The following is a 17,924-nucleotide window of genomic DNA, read 5'->3' as shown; positions in this document are numbered from 1 at the left end:
GGTTTGTCTTGCAATTATAAAGTCACCATTCATTTGTATTAATTATGGACATATTCCACTATTATTCACAAAACTATGCTTTGTCAGAATTTCTGGGCACAGAGTTAATTCCCAGTTATAATTTACTTATGAATAAAAACTGCTGAAAAATTTCCACTATTTTTAATATAGAAAAATGCCTCTATGAAGTCTTGGTGGAATTCTCAAGAAAGTGACACAGTCCAGCCCTGGCTAGAGCTCCAGGAGCACAACTTCGGGATCCCTCACCAGAAAACCTTCCTTTATATCCTTATCATATTTTAACCACCATACACATCCACTGAGTATCTTGTTGGCAAAAAGCAGTGTATTTCCTTCAGTCTCTGGGTCTTGTTGACCTCAAACAAATAGATGACCAGATATTTCTCCAGCAAAGATGGGTTTATTGGGGATCAGCAGAGAATTGCAATTTGGGGTCTACAACCATGGCAAGCCACGTGCAAGTCACCACAGAGGAAGGAAGGGAGAACGGCTCTTATAGAGGGGAAAAGGAAGTGGGGAGGGCAGTAGTAAACAGAGTCCATGGCTTTTCATTGGCTGAGTTGTTGCCACGAAAGAAGAGTCTTCTTCCTGTTGGGCTCTGCTGTGGTCGGGGCAGGAGAGCTCCCCCTTCTGGTCTCCTGACGCTATTTAATTGAGGTTTCTGTTCATTGGTTTTTACAGTCTGCAATTCATATGTGTCCTATAACTACTTTCAGAACCTTGAATTATTTTCTGACTTGAATCAGCAACGGAACTAAAGGAGAAACCTTAAAAGAGATGTGGCCTTACTGAGTAACATACTTTCTCAGCTTCACACTCTTCACACATAGAAAGGTGGAAACTTTCTATGTACCAGGTAGATCAGCCAAAGTAGGAGATGCTTTTAGGTCTCCTTTTCTTTTCTTTCCTTTTTTCCCTCACAGCTTAATTTTCCCTTTCACAACTCCTTGTGTCTCACACATACACAGTAGCTGTAAAAACAAGGTCACTGACATAAAGGAGCTCAGGTCATCTCCCCAAGGTGCTCATTAGCAATTATCCTATGTGAAATGCTACCCACATGAAAGTTTTGCCATTCTCAGATGAACTTGTCTGACTTCTAAAGGAGTGCAGGTCACCTGGCAGAGATCTTGATGAGAGCATTAAGGGACTCTAGTTACTAGGTACTGGTTTCAGTGGAATCCCAGGAGTTGAAAAAAAAAAAAAAAGCATTTGAATATATACATACCCTTTAAGAAGTGTTGTTAGGCAGAACAATAAATACAAATCATAAGCAGCTACTCAGAATAGGTCAGAATAGAAAAAGCATCTAGGAATGTTTTGAAACGAAGTACCATGATAAAGAAATCCAGCTCTTTAAGGATAAAGGATAAAGCGTTGTTTTGATTAATTATGGACTAATTATTATTCACATTCACTAATTATTTCATTATTCACATTGATGACAGAAGTAAAAGGGGAAAAAAGGGTAAATACAAGCATGACAAGCTCAAAGCATATCAGTATTTCATTTGGGTGATCCTTATTTGGTTGGTTACTTTGTAATTATAGCTACAGAATCACCTCCTGAAAAGTATTAAGTACCTACAGTTAAAGGTTGTGCTATATGATTGTGCCTTTAAGACTTCCTAAACAAGAGTCCATATGATCTTGAAATTGCTAGTTATCTGGTGATAAAACAATGTAGTGTTACCATTATACCCAGCTATGGAGGCCTGTCACAATATGAAGTATTATTGGATTACTGTTGAAGCTTTAGGGAAGCCATCTATCCACATTAAATAGTAAGTGGGCCAGCGGCAAGTCATTATTCATCTTGACTATAACTGAACCTTTACCAAAGAGATACCAGAATGGAAAAATAGTTTAAATCGCCCATTTGGCTAAAGAAAAATTTTCTTCTAAGTAAAATGGAAAAAGCATAACATTCAACTATAAATGATAAATTTTGGTTACTCAATTGAAGAGGTAAGAGTTAATGCTTCCTTAGATGACTCCCTCTTTTAGAAGAAGCCAAAGCTTAGTTCTAAATTAACCCAAAGCATTATTTACCTTTTTTATTTTTTGTGCATTTGCTTATTTTTAATATAATTTTTAAAGGTTACACTCCATTTACAGTTATTACAAAACATTGGCTATATTCCCTGTGCTGTAAAATACAACCTTGTAGCCTATCTTATACCCAGTAGTTTGTTCCTCGTGCTCTCTCACATCTTTATTGCCCCTCCCCTTCCTCTCCCCACTGGTAACCACTAGTTTGTTCTCTATATCTGTGATTCTGCTTCTTTTCTGTTATATTCATTACTTTGTTGTATTTTTTAGATTCCATATATAAGTGATATCATACAGTATTGGTCTTTCTTATCTGACTTCTTTCACTTAGCATACTGCCTTCCAAGTCCATCCACTGTTGCCAAAGCATTATTTAAATTTCACCATAGTGGAAAATTTTTATAAGATACGATAAGTAACTTATTTTTATTATAGCATTTATAGTTAAACAAGTATCAGTTCCTATTATTGACTGCCTGTGACCCAGATGTAACCTAGACAATTGATTTATGTTTACCTACCTGCTTGATGACGGCCATTACAATTTTTGGTAGTTTTGACCAATATGCAGTATGTGGCCACGTGACCCTGAGCAACCAATGTCATCAGCACCCGCCCCACATTTCCTCTTCTGTAGAACAAGGAAATTTGTCCCTCGCAATTCTCAAATTCTGCATGTTTATGTTGATTGACTTGTTTGTCCTAGCTGTGTGGAATTGATTCTTAAAGAGATCTTTAGAAAACATGCAAAAAAGAATGGTCCTTGCCAGGAAGCTAGTAGTCCATTAGGGCTAATTCTCATTCTAGAACTGAAGAAATTTGAGGAAGAAATACAGAGACAAGATTTTTATTCTTTTGTTAGTTCTTCAAGGCACATTATTTTTCCCTTAAGCTAGAATGATAGGATCATATGGACAGTCATTTAACTTGGTTCATAACTGTAAGTAATGTAATTAATCTAACTATAACCAAACTTGGAATTAGATTGACTGAGCAAGAGAAAGAATGATAAATAATTGTAAGGAAGAGTTTTCAGTGGTATATATAGTGAATTTGTTATCCAGGAGGTGAAGAGGATTGTGATCAAAGTGTTCCACGCCCAGAAAATATGACAGTTGAAACAAACCTGTAGAGATTTCTCTTCATCTTTTCGCAGTTAAACATTGTGCCGCAAAGTTGCACAATAGCCTTGCAAGTCAGAAGGAGAGTTTAAGGAATTCTTATAACTTAGCAGACACACCCTTCTTTCCTCCAAAAGTTTACCACAGGCGAGCAGGGAGATCTGAGGCTACTTAACATCTAAGCCAGGTTCCTAAGCCATAACATGAAGGTAATGTTTTACCTACATTAAGGATGATTAGGAGGATTAAATAACAAAGGTTTTTAGCACTATCTCTACCCACAGGAATCACTCCCTAAATCATAATACCATGACTATTGTCACTTACCATTACCTTTATAATTTAGAAAAGAATATATACTTTTTCATATTACTATTATCTACATTAAGTTCATAAATTTTGTTTTTCTTGAGTGAGCCCTTGCTTATATGCATGTAAATGCAGTGATTCTGACATTTAAAGTAATGCCATACACTTGCAAACTTCAGAGAAGTAAAGCAATAAATATAGTTACGGCCAAAAATACTCTTTTCTTGAAATGTTCAATAGTTAGTTTCCACAAAATCATCTCATTTCCACTTCTCTTTGAAATATAGAAATAGTCTCTTTCTTTCTGGAGGAAGAAAATGGATGGTATTTTTTTTCTGAATATTTTATTTTTTAGTTATTAAGACATTACTGGGAAAGCACAGCTGTTCATTTACTCAGTTAGTGTTCACTGAGCCCCCATATGCCCAGGTGCATAAATATTTTCCCCTATTAGAAGATTTGATATGACAAGATCGTGATCATTCAACAGGTATTTATTAAGCACTTACTGTGTGCCAGGTCTTGTGTTTCCAAGAGTTTGCGACACTCAGTGGAAGTGATTTATTTGACACTATTTACCAGTTGATTTCGGGAATCCCTGCTTTATTTGGTGGGGTTCACCAGGTAGGTCACTTGCACTCACTGGAGGAGGAGTGATGCTTCTGTAAATAATAAGATCCCTGATGAGTCAGCAATACATGGTAGTGGTTAGGGGAAAAAATATGAAGCCTTTTACAAGTAATGCTCTTCAGGTTAATGCATTTTGCTTTTTGTATTATATCTTGTAACTTATTTTTCAGCCCTTTCCATTTTAACCTGAGTGAGGAATACCCATCTTAAAAGAAACATTGCTTTATCATATCAGAAAGTATACTCAGATGTTTCAGTTATTTACACAGCCTCTGTTACTTTCTGTTGAATCAAAGTCTACGAAAGCTTTGTGTTTTTTGTTCTTTATGGCATTATCAATACTATTGTTCACTTCTCCTTGGTACAATAATAAACCAGCAGGACGTGCAGATTTTATTTAGTTAGACCTTCCTGACTGAAAGTCCCACCTAAATCTGACTAACAAAAAGAGAAAAGGACTAATGGGCCCCTGTGTTCCATTATCTTTTTTGTTAATCTTGTGTTGTCTCTCCATTCTTAATATTGCTTGAGTTCTGTTTGTTTCCCAGAGTATTTTAAAGCAAATCCAAGACATATAATTTCACCCATAAATATTAACTGATAAGAGCTTTTAATAGATTATGACTGATAACTTTCTGATTTTATTAAAGATTTTTTTAAAAACAATTAGTTTGTTCAAATATGGATCCAAAAAAGTTCTGCATGTTATCCTTGATTGTTATGTCTCTCAAGTCACTTTTAATCTAGAACAGTCCCAGATTTTGATTTCTTACCACTGACATTTTGAAGAAATAAATTCAGCTGTCCTACAGAATGTCCAAAGTTTGGCTTTATCCCCTATCTTTCCTATAAGCAGGTAGTAAAATCAGATATTTGATGAGATTCAAGCTCAAGGTGTTAGGCCACTGTACTGTAGGTGGTTCTGTGTTCTTCCTATTGCATTGTATGATGTCTGACAGGCCTATTATTGATGATAATACTGAAATTTAATACCTGCCTCGCTTGGTGGAGAAGATCTCAGGAATCCATCCTGGGGGGGTGGGCTTTAAGTCATGTAGCTTAATTTTAGTGTTTGAAATCATCAAGTGTTTCTCCAAAATCATTTTTTAGTATCATTAGCCTATTAGGAAGATGCCATTTTAAAAGGCCTTCTTGTCCTAGGACACAACTCTGTCACCTAATATTTTATTTCCAATAAAAATAATTCCTTTTAAAAAATTCATCTATCCAAATGGTCCAACAAACTGAAAAATAATTCTCTCAGTGAAAAGGTTTCTTTTTTACCTCAGTGCTATGTTGTTGGAATGTTTATAGTTATAGAGCCCAAAAAGAAAATCTATCTATCCTGATATGGGTTGGTTAATCCAGATGATGTAATTTGTCAGGAGAGGATTCAACAGCCGCCATGTTGCCAAATGGATAAACATTCTCTCTTCAGTGAAGGGGGCACATTCCCAAGAATATGTTTTTGGTGCTTACCAAGAGGAGAGTGGTATAAAAGTTGATGAACAATGAATAAATATAAACTTCTAATGAATAAAAATAATTGCTTAAAGATCTTTATTTCATAAGATTTTGGTTTTCTGTTTGTTCATAGGAAGAAATCTTTCCTGTTTTCCGCTCTGTATGCTGCCTTTATCTTCGGTGGTCGGCACCTAATGAACAAACGGGCGAAGTTTGAACTGAGGAAGCCATTAGTGCTCTGGTCTCTGACCCTTGCAGTCTTCAGGTAGGTTTTTTTGTTTGTTGGTTTTTTTTCATTTTCCAAATAACATCCATCCATTTCATCAGACTCTGCTGAAAGAAGCAACAATCGAACATTTTATCATACATCTCATATTTTTTATTATTAAGGGTGGAAAATAAACCCATGTCCAGAGCGAAAGCCTTCATTGCAACCACACTTACCACACTGTACTCAGGCTCTAATTTTGAGAGCTCTCAGGCCATCTCCTTTCTTGTCCAAACTGTTCATGCAGTAATTCAGTTTATGTCTTAGGACTAGAAGCAGAGCATCAACTCCATTATTTTTGTCATATAAGTATAGATGAAGGGCTAAATGAAAAGCCACAGCAGTAAACTGTGGAAGTGTATGGTAGAGTAGGGTTCCAATGTGGTGGGCATGCTGCTACTGACTAATACTTAATCAAAAATGGCTTTCAGGCATGTGACCAGACACTGGACACCTGTCTGTGTTAGTATCACTAGAGCAGAGAATGTTTTTGTTCCATATCCCCCAAAACATCCTCCACCCTCACTGCCTGAACTGACTCACAGGCATAGGCTTATGCAACCAAGTCTTACTTTGCACTGGATAAAACTCATCATAGAGGCTGTCAGGACCAGGCCTGGTCTCTCCAGGGACATCTGCCAGCCAACATCCAGACCCACACCTGGAAGCCTGAAGGAACATTCCTAGTTTTGTAATATCTGGTGATTTGGCAATCATAAGGCGAATTAGCACACAGCTGGTGTCCAAACAGGTGCCAGAATTTACCTTCAGTGCTAACAAAGGCACCTGTTCTATTTGTGTTTTGCTTGTCAAAACCAGCAAATTGATAACTAGGCTTGGGGTGTAGGGGAGCAGGTATAGATAGATATGCTACAGAATAAAAACCTATTCATTTTAATATTTAAGAGCATTTCTACTTTTTTCATATTACATATTAACTGTTCTACCGCTAAGGAGAAATAGATGGTATCATTAAAAGCCTCTCATTAGTCACTTAAGGCTTATTAAAGATGATCGGGCAGGAGGAGGATTTTTGTTAACTGATGATCTGTACATCTCCATTAGGTTGGCTCCCTGCAACTAAAACACTCCTTTGCTTGCTACTACCACATGCACTCTTTATTTCGGTGCATTTTGTAGGGTGCAACATTTGAGGTACTTGTGATTTGACTCTGTCACTAAAGACTCCTTCCATTTCAATATGTATCAGGTTGGAATTCTCTAATACAAAGCAGCATTTTCATTTTTATTTACATTGAAGGTTCACAGAGTATGCGTCACCTAAAGTATTTTGATATTTGAGGAAAAAATTATGCTAATGATGCCTTTCAGCATTTTACAGATCTTTCAACATCCCTTGAGTCTTTATCTTTTGTTTTTGTTTTGTTTATTTTTTTGCGGTACACGGGCCTCTCACTGTTGTGGTCTCTCCTGTTGCGGAGTACAGGCTCTGGACGCGCAGGCTCAGCGGCCATGGCTCACGGGCCCAGCCGCTCCGCGGCATGTGGGATCTTCCCGGACCGGGACACGAACCTGCATCCCCTGCATCGGCAGGCGGACTCTCAACCGCTGTGCCACCAGGGGAAGCCCTGTTTTTTGTTTGTTTGTTTGTTTGTTTTTTAACCTTAACATATATAAGCAGAGAAGAGAGTTCAAGGACCCCCATGCACCTGTTACCCTGCTTAAACAGTTATCAACAGTGTTAATCTTATTTCATCTATATCCCTACCAACCTCTCCCTTGTCCCCAAATTATTTGGAAGTAATACAGACTCAAATATTTCTGAATGAAATGATACCATTTCTAAAAGTAGTCTTATTAAAAAATCGATCACAGTATCATTACCTCATCTAAATTAGTAATAATTCTTTATTATTGAGTGTTCCAGTTTCTCCAGTTGTCTTATAAATGGTTCTTTTTTATTACAATTTATTTTTAAGAATCCTGACCTAACTGACATACACACTACTATATATAAAATAGATAACTAATAAGGACCTAAAAAAAATAACAATCCTGGTCCAGATAGGTTCACACATTTCCATTGGTTGATTTCTTTAAACTAAGAAGTTCTTCCTTCCTCTCCAAGCCCCTCCTCCCACTCATAATCCATCCTTTGGAGAATCCAAATCATTTTCCTTTTAGAGTTTCCCCCAGACTGGATGTTACTGATCATATTCTTCTGTCCCCTGTATTCTTTGTTAGTTGTTAGTTAGATCTAGAAATTTTATTATATTTAGGTTTAATGTTTGACAGAACTTTTTACAAGAAGCTAGGGTAGCAAAGGCAGGATAAATGCTTGATTCTTTGGTCATATTTAGCAGTTTCAAAAAAACACTTGATTACTTAGCATGTGAATAATGGGTTTTTTAAAGTATCATTAAGAACTCATAGATTTATACTTTTTTACATGTCAATGATTTTGAGATGAATTTGGATTTGATGTATTGTAGTCCATTGCTATTATTCTTTTAGATGCTAAGTTATCCCATGTTTGGCTAGTGGGAGTTTCTTCAGATTGGCTCCTGAATCCTTGTCCATGTACTGAGTAGTGCTCATAGCTTGATTTTGTGTATGTGTGTGCATGTTTGTGTGTGTATGGGGGCGGGGGGCAGGGATGACAAGCTGTTGCAGGCCAAGCGTGTTGCCTATTCCTTGTCCAGAACTGGAACCAGTCATTTCTCAAAGGATCCCAAGTTCATCCCAAGTTCCCTTGGGAAAGGGAGATAGTATTTAGAAATGACTCTCTAAGTACTAGGGGTGGTTGTTGTCCCTAAGGTAGTTCTTATTTCTAGGCCTCTCAGGGGGCAGAAAGAGAAAATTATTTATTTTTTGAAAGAAATGTATCCAGAGTTAGTACTGATACCTCCAATTCATATTTATGCCTAGAGAGTTTTTACTTAATTACCTCATTTTCCCTTCCTCCTATGCCAAAATCCAAGTTCCCAATGTCAGCCAGTAATTACTCATTTACTTACCCCACAATGCATATGCAATAGTTGTTAACACTACCAAGTCTTTCTTAGATTGGCAGGTTCTTTTTGCATCTTCCATTTCCTTAATTCTATTTGTTACTTTACTTTCTTCAGAGCCACGTTTTGTGTAAAATTTTAAAAGCTGGAACTACACAGAGGTGTCCAAGCATGGACTGTCTAGGGTCTTGTAAAAATTTATCATAATATTCTAATCAGTTATTTGGAAAACATTATTATGGAATTCTATGGTTGTATTAGTTGAACATGGTTCCGTGTTAGGAAGAGTATATTGAGGTTTCTCTGTGCTTAAAGAATTCTGGTCAACAGTGTATTGAATGAAAAAGGCTACATACAGAATGATTTTTTATGTAATGTTTATGTAAATTTTATTCCTAGACATGAAACATGCTGTTCATTAATACATTTAAGTATTTGTAAAGTATCTAAAAAGACACTGGAAGAAAATATACTCAATTCTTACATCTATGGAAAGGCAGAGGAGACAGGCTTTTATTGATTGCCTACTATTTACTGGAAAATAAAGCAGAAAAAATTTCAGTGCTTGTAGAGCTTGGTTCTAGTGGACTGGTAGTTTGGAAGCAAAGAGGATTTAAATTTTTTTTGCTATGTGTTATCTTCCTTTTCAAAACAAATGAAGCAAACATAATATTGACAACTCGATTCTGGATATTGGCTGTTGATTATTTGTGCTTTTCAGCATTCAAAACCTTTTCTAAAATATACACACATGCATATACAATCTCATACACAGCCTAGAGAATCTCAAGTGATATTTGCTCTTTATTTTAGAATCCAAATAGCTTTTGAATGAAATTGACATAAAGCATCAAAAATAAGCTTGTCTCACAAACAGATGTTTTGATGGGTATTAATAAAAATTCTCCTATCTTGGTCATATAAGATAACCTCATTATTACAAGAATACGTTTTTGTAGAAAATTTTGAATGGCTCTTACTATAATTCACAAATTTTTAAATCCACCTGTAAATGGTGTCTAATATAGAAGTATACAAAGTCCTTACACAAGAGACAGTCCTGCATCAGATGGTATGCAATTCAGTAGGACGCTAAGGACCAAACATCTACTCCACTCCCCACTCCTTACTACTAATAGGATGTGATATCATGGATTTGGAAAAAGAAAGAAAGAGAAAGAGAGCCAAACTTTTCTGTTAGAGGAATTAGAAATGAGGGGGTGGAGGGCAAAGAACAGTAAGATTTTTCTGAAAAGATTTTTTTTATATATTTTACTGCTTAGAACTAATGTCTTTTCCCCAGCTTTTCAAGCTTGCCTATTAGCTCTTTATAGTAACTAGAGACCCAACTGTGACATATTTCCGGATACTCCAAACTGTGTTTACTCATGAACTGAGACAATTGGGTGGAAATTAAATCAGATATGTAGGCTCCCTAAGCAAAAAGAAAAACTCTCTCTTCTTACTGCTCTGCTTCAGAAAGAAGTGGGGAGTTTTGTATAATTTGGCGAGCATTACCTGTAGAATGTTTTCTTTCTTTCTCTTTACCTTTGGTTGTTGACTGAATATGAGAGCAGACTTCATACAGGCTGAATACAATATAATTTATTGAAAGCTGTCATAAGTTTTGAAGGAGTAGATAGAATATGATCAAGTGAGGTTTTCCCTAGGCCCGCCATGGGTTTATTTCATTGGAGAATGATTTCTCTGGGGTTTTCTTGACAATTTCTTCCCATTACCCCCAAACCCCGCTTCCCCTTTTAGATCTAAGCCATCAACTTCTGGTGTCAATTAGTCTTTATGGATATGACTGGGTGGGGCACAGCAGCCTACTTCCACCCAACCCAAGGATAAGCATTTCCTTATTTGATGAGATAATTCCAGGTGGCGTTTGGCCCTACATGTTTGAATATTTCCTTAGGGAAAATTCTGAGAAAATTTCTGGTAACTTGAATTTGTAAGTCCTTTAGATGAGACTGTTGCTTATGGCAAACAGCATCAAACCTTTCAAGGTGCCAACCATCCATTCTTCCCAGACACTGCCAAGTCTTTAAATCATGCTGCTATGACATCTCACCTGGGTTACTTCAGTTGATTTGTAAAGGACTTTCTATGTATTGATTTAATAACTTCAAACCCTTCTAGATTGGGTGCAGATGTGCATGCTTCTGATTCAAGCAGCCTTTACCAGGTATCTGTCTGGCAGTGTTTGCCTCTTATTGGCAGCATAAGGAGCCTTCTTCTCGGTCTCTGACCCAGAGCAGGTCAAAGCAGGTTGTCTAGTCAGTGCACATTAGTGTTAATTACTTTGTGCTGCTTATTTATAGAGGCCAGTGTCACACCTGCTTCAAATATGTTTATTCCTGTTTCCTGGTGATTCACTCTGGCCTCAATTGTTTTATGCTTTATTTGCTCAAAGCCAGATTGTCTCACTTTACAGTTTGACTTTTTGCCTTGTTATTAACCAGCAATTTTCCCTGTTGAAACTCATTTTTATTTCCTGGCCATATTTTTATTTTGTCATTGAACTTCATCTTTGGCTTAAGTACAAAATATATTCAAGATGAATAGAAAATTACTCTTTTTCTTTATTTAGTAAGATTTTCATGAACAAAAAGCTTATATATAGCATAGGACACATTCAGAAAAGTATGTTTAACAGAGCAGAGCAGCAGATGAATGGCATTTAATCAAATCTATTCGTAGTTTTATACACACACCCATCAATATTTAATATTAGAAGAATTATTGGCAAGTGCCTTATTTTTAAAGAAACAAATATATAATAAAACCAACTGAAGCTGTTCAGATGAGAAAAATATGACACTTTAAAAACCCATATTGAAGGAGTTAAGTACATCATTGACCTGTAAAATGATGAAACATTGAAAATGACAAATTTCAGAACTTAATTTATACTCAAGCACCTTGTATCTAGTATTTTGCTATATGGTTGCCAGAAGTGGTCCTTAATCCACAGAGAACAACATTACAGATAATGATTACAGTGATATTAATGATATAAAGGAAATGGATACATAAATTATAAATGTCATAGGAGAAAAGCTGCTATTTTATCAATGACAGATTATAAATTTCACATTTTAAGATGTAACATCAAAAGGGCAAAAGTAACAAAGCAAAAGATACTTCTAGAAAGCATATGCTGAGAAGTAAAAAAGCAAGCTGATGAATAATCATGGGAATGTGATACCACGTATGAAAAATTTAATAACCCATAGCATAAAAACAATGTTTAAAAAGTTCAGGCTAGTGATTATATCTTTCCGGGGAGGCAGGGAGAGCGATGGGATCAAAGAGGGTCCAAAGGAGGCTTCCACTAATTTTGTATGACTTTGTCATTACAAAAAAGTTAAATAAGAAAAAGATAACTGTGTTTGATTCAAGTGTGGATAGCAACTAAAAGAAAGCTAGCAATTGTAGTCATTTTATAAGATCCTGGCAAAATGCAGGTGTATGTTAAACAAAGTAAGTTTATATCAAAACACAAACTCTGTACCCTATTGATCCAAACACACACCCCAATAATGGCAGATTTATAGTTGGAATTAAGAATGTTTTTTGTTTTCTGTTTTCTGACAGTGACCCTGAGTTCACTGTGTATGTGTAGCTGGAAGGATAATTTGGGAACCTTTCTTTTGGCCATTTATTGTGACACTAGTTGAATCACTTGACTCATTTTGAAAAACCAAGAGCAATTATATAAAGAAATGGCAACTCTCCATCCTTTAAAGTGAGATAGAACCTATAAACTAGAATCCGTACTTCCTGGTGTGCTCTGGGTAACCTTAGTTTTATGCTATGCCTAGTGTCTTGGTGTAATTACTAACAGCTCCCCTTTCACTCTAGAAAATGGCCCACTTTGAATGGTAAATGATATGGTTAATCTGTTTATAACCCACTGAAGAGTTGTGTTGGCTTCATAAAACAGAAAAAGGGAAAATTCCAACCATCATTTACCCAATTTCCCCTAACAAATCTTTATTTTTAGTATTGACCTCTTCTCTGAAACTTGCTCATCTGTCTATAATATTTCCAAACATGTGACATATCATCACTCAAATTTAAAATATTCAAACCAGATGCCTTTTGGATAACCCTTTAAAATTTCTCAAAATTTGTCACTATTTTCCTAGTGAACATCTTTAAGTCATTCAAAATACTATAAAAATAACTCTTTCAACTGGTCACCAAGTTGTAAAATTCTTCTTAAATATCTCGAGTAGCTGTCTCATCTCCATTTCCACACCAGACACTCCAGTCATGGCCTTCATCACTTCACATCTTAAGTATTACAAACCACCAATTCCTGTTTCCCAAATGTTTTCTGCATCCAAGCTACTCACATACCATATCATCTCTGTGTTTAAACCTTAACTGAAATGCCCTTTTCTTTAGGTTGAAACTTCAACCTGCCCATAAAAAATTAGTCTTTCCTTGACGGACCTTTCACCATTGCCCTATGCAAACGTTCCATTCAAGCCGACATATGTCTCTGATCATTGCCCCCAAAACAAACATACTTTGCCCACGATCGTTTCTTGTCTTTGAACCTATTATCCCTCCTCTTTCTCCATTCTTCCTCCATTTTTTTCTTTAAGTCTTATTCATCTTAATTTAGGATGTCTTCTCTATAAAGGCTTCTCTGATCATTTCAGCCCATATCTCAGCTTCTACCGACCTTGTTGTTCATCATCATTTAACCAGGCTGTAGGCTGCCTTACCCACGTACCCCCTGGGAGGCCATGTGAGTTCCTTGGAGCCAGAATTGTGTCTGGCTGTTCCTGGAACACCTTGGCACACACACAGTTTCTGAATTAATAAATAAAAATATCACACTTGGCCGCTTCTCCAGTCACGTGTAATCGACATTTTTATTCATTCCACTTGTTCGCCCTTTATATTTCTTGTATCAATTGCCGCAGACATGCCCCAGTCCAGTCTTCCTTTAGTATCAGGGGGCTTCACCTGTAGAAGTAGAAATGTGCTTCAAGAAATCTAGGATTGACGTCATACAGTTGAAGGAGCCTTCCAGAGGCCTGCAGAGCACTACACAGTGGGGCCTTTGTTACTCTCTGACCTCTCCTCCTCTCCCCTCTCTCCTCTCTCGGGCCAGAGTGGCAGCTGTGCTGTTCCTCAAACATGCTAGCAAAGCTGCTGCCTCAGGGCTCTCCCACTTGCCGCCCCATCTGCCCAGAACATTTCTTGCCCAATATTCTAATGCCTTGTCCGTCGCCTCCTTCAGACCGTTGCTCAAATTTCGCCTTCCCATCCCTGTCTAAAATCACATTATCCCCCATCATCTCTCCTCCTTTTCCTTGCCTGATTTAGTTTTCTCCTTGACACGTATCACCTTTCGGCCCACTATATATATTGCTAGTCTTATTCATTCTCTCTCCCCTCCTACTCAACTTTGAGTTCCATGAGGGCAGGGATTTTTGTCTGATTTTTTGCTGTGTCTCTAGTGTCCAAGCAGGTGTTGAATAAATGTTAGCCTTTCAAAATAAAAAAGGGAAGTGAAGAGAAGAGGTTTGTAAACAATTGTTAGTAAGTTTCCTTGCCTTTTTGGGAAAGTCTTTTTTCCCCAGGGGGAAATAGGATATTTTTTTCTGCTTTTTCCTTGAATCCAGGAACAATGTGGATTTTCAAGTATTTCCAGGAAGATAATAATTAGCTTGATTAACTAAATTCATGATACTTTGCTTTTTAAAAATATATATATATATATTTATTATTATTATTATATTTTTTATTATTATTTTTTTGCTTTATAACAAATTTAATCAGTTATACATATACATATGTTCCCATATCCCCTCCCTTTTGCGTCTCCCTCCCACCCTCCCTATCCCACCCCTCCAGGCGGTCACAAAGCACCGAGCTGATCTCCCTGTGCTATGCGGCTGCTTCCCACTAGCTATCTACCTTACGTTTGGTAGTGTATATATGGCCATGCCGCTCTTTCACTTTGTCACAGCTTACCCTTCCCCCTCCCCATATCCTCAAGTCCATTCTCTAGTGGGTCTGTGTCTTTATTCCTCTCTTACCCCTATGTTCTTCATGACATTTTTTTTTCTTAAATTCCATATATATGTGTCAGCATACAGTATTTGTCTTTCTCTTTCTGACTTACTTCACTCTGTATGACAGACTCTAGGTCCATCCACCTCATTATAAATAGCTCAATTTCATTTCCTTTTATGGCTGAGTAATATTCCATTGTTTATATGTGCCACATCTTCTTTACCCATTCATCCGATGATGGACACTTAGGTTGTTTCCATCTCCGGGCTATTGTAAATAGGGCTGCTATGAACATTTTGGTACATGTCTCTTTTTGAATTATGGTTTTCTCAGGGTATATGCCCAGTAGTGGGATTGCTGGGTCAAATGGTAGTTCTGTTTGTAGTTTTTTAAGGAACCTCCATACCGTTCTCCATAGTGGCTGTACCAATTCACATTCCCACCAGCAGTGCAAGAGTGTTCCCTTTTTTCCACACCCTCTCCAGCATTTATTGTTTGTAGATTTTTTGATGATGGCCATTCTGACTGGTGTGAGATGATATCTCATTGTAGTTTTGATTTGCATATCTCTAATGAGTAAAGATGTTGAGCATCCTTTCATGTGTTTGTTGGCAGTCTGTATATCTTCTGTGGAGAAATGTCTATTTAGGTCTTCTGCCCATTTTTGGATTGGGTTGTTTGTTTTCTTGTTATTGAGCTGCATGAGCTGCTTATAAATTTTGGAGATTAATCTTTTGTCAGTTGCTTCATTTGCAAATATTTTCTCCCATTCTGAGGGTTGTCTTTTGGTCTTGTTTATGGTTTCCTTTGCTGTGCAAAAGCTTTTAAGTTTCATTAGGTCCCATGTGTTTATTTTTGTCTTTATTTCCATTTCTCTAGGAGGTGGGTCAGAAAGGATCTTGCTGTGATTTATGTCATAGAGTGTTCTGCCTATGTTTTCCTCTAAGAGCTTGATAGTGTCTGGCCTTACATTGAGGTCTTTAATCCATTTTGAGCTTATTTTTGTGTATGGTGTTAGGGAGTGATCTAATCTCATCCTTTTACATGTCCCTGTCCAGCTTTCCCAGCACCACTTATTGAAGAGACTGTCCTTTCTCCACTGTACATTCCTGCCTCCTTTATCAAAGATAAGGTGACCATATGTCCGTGGGTTTATCTCTGGGCTTTCTATCCTGTTCCATTGATCTATCTTTCTGTTTTTGTGCCAGTACCATACTGTCTTGATTACTGTAGCTTTGTAGTATAGTCTGAAGTCAGGGAGCCTGATTCCTCCAGCTCCATTTTTCGTTCTCGAGATTGCTTTGGCTATTCGGGGTCTTTTGTGTTTCCATACAAATTGTGAAATTTTTTGTTCTGGTTCTGTGAATAATGCCAGTGGTAGTTTGATAGGGATTCCATTGAATCTGTAGATTGCTTTGGGTAGTAGAGTCATTTTCACAATGTTGATTCTTCCAATCCAAGAACATGGTACATCTCTGCATCTATTTGTATCATCTTTAATTTCTTTCATCAGTGTCTTATAATTTTCTGCATACAGGTCTTTTGTCTCCTTAGGTAGGTTTATTCCTAGATATTTTATTCTTTTTGTTGCAATGGTAAATGGGAGTGTTTCCTTCATTTCAGTTTCAGATTTTTCATCATTAGTATATAGGAATGCCAGAGATTTCTGTGCATTAATTTTGTATCCTGCTACTTTACCAAATTCATTGATTAGCTCTAGTAGTTTTCTGGTAGCATCTTTAGGATTCTCTATGTATAGTATCATGTCATCTGCAAACAGTGACAGCTTTACTTCTTCTTTTCCGATTTGGATTCCTTTTATTTCCTTTTCTTTTCTGATTGCTGTGGCTAAAACTTCCAAAACTATGTTGAATAAGAGTGGTGAGAGTGGGCAACCTTGTCTTGTTCCTGATCTTAGTGGAAATGGTTTCAGTATTTCACCATTGAGGATGATGCTGGCTGTGGGTTTGTCATATATGGCCTTTATTATGTTGAGGAAAGTTCCCTCTATGCCTACTTTCTGCAGGGTTTTTATCATAAATGGGTGTTGAATTTTGTCGAAAGCTTTCTCTGCATCTATTGAGATGATCATATGGTTTTTCTCCTTCAATTTGTTAATATGGTGTATCACGTTGATTGATTTGCATATATTGAAGAAGCCTTGCATTCCTGGAATAAACCCCACTTGATCATGGTGTATGATCCTTTTAATGTGCTGTTGGATTCTGTTTGCTAGTATTTTGTTGAGGATTTTTGCATCTATGTTCATCAGTGATATTGGCCTGTAGTTTTCTTTCTTTGTGACATCCTTGCCTGGTTTTGGTATCAAGGTGATGGTGGCCTCATAGAATGCGTTTGGGAGTGTTCCTCCCTCTGCTATGTTTTGGAATAGTTTGAGAAGGATAGGTGTTAGCTCTTCTCTAAATGCTTGATAGAATTCGCCTGTGAAGCCATCTGGTCCTGGGCTTTTGTTTGTTGGAAGATTTTTTATCACAGTTTCAATTTCAGTTCCTGTGATTGGTCTGTTCATATTTTCTATTTCTTCCTGAGTCAGTCTTGGCAGGTTGTGCATTTCTAAGAATTTGTCCATTTCTTCCAGGTTGTCCATTTTATTGGCATAGAGTTGCTTATAGTAATCTCTCATGATCTTTTGTATTTCTGCAGTGTCAGTTTTTAATTCTCCTTTTTCATTTCTAATTCTATTGATTTGAGTCTTCTCCCTTTTTTTCTTGATGAGTCTGGCTAATGGTTTATCAATTTTGTTTATCTTCTCAAAGAACCAGCTTTTAGTTTTATTGATCTTTGCTATCGTTTCCTTCATTTCTTTTTCATTTATTTCTGATCTGATTTTTATGATTTCTTTCCTTCTGCTAACTTTGGGGTGTTTTTGTTCTTTCTCTAATTGCTTTAGGTGCAAGGTTAGGTTGTTTATTTGAGATGTTTCCTGTTTCTTAAGGTGGGATTGTATTGTTATAAACTTCCCTCTTAGAACTGCTTTTGCTGCATCCCATAGGTTTTGGGTCGTGGTGTCTCCATTGTCAT

At 36.9% G+C, this 17,924-nt stretch overlaps 1 protein-coding gene across 1 annotated transcript in view; it reads left to right on the top strand.

Moving 5' to 3' along the window:
* ELOVL6 (ELOVL fatty acid elongase 6) overlaps window positions 1–17,924 on the top strand; it is a 144,208-nt gene that overhangs the window by 78,070 nt on the left and 48,214 nt on the right. Inside the window, exon 3 of the mRNA XM_081250253.1 lies at window positions 5,731–5,862. Within this exon, the coding sequence (XP_081106379.1) occupies window positions 5,731–5,862 (132 nt within the window). The remainder of the gene's footprint in view (window positions 1–5,730; window positions 5,863–17,924) is intronic.

This window comes from Mesoplodon bidens (assembly GCF_964165515.1).
Source record: "Mesoplodon bidens genome assembly, chromosome: 1".
Classification (NCBI taxonomy): Eukaryota; Metazoa; Chordata; class Mammalia; order Artiodactyla; family Ziphiidae; genus Mesoplodon; species Mesoplodon bidens.
The sequence above is the reverse complement of the archived record's forward strand: the minus strand, read 5'-3'. Positions and strand labels throughout refer to the sequence as shown.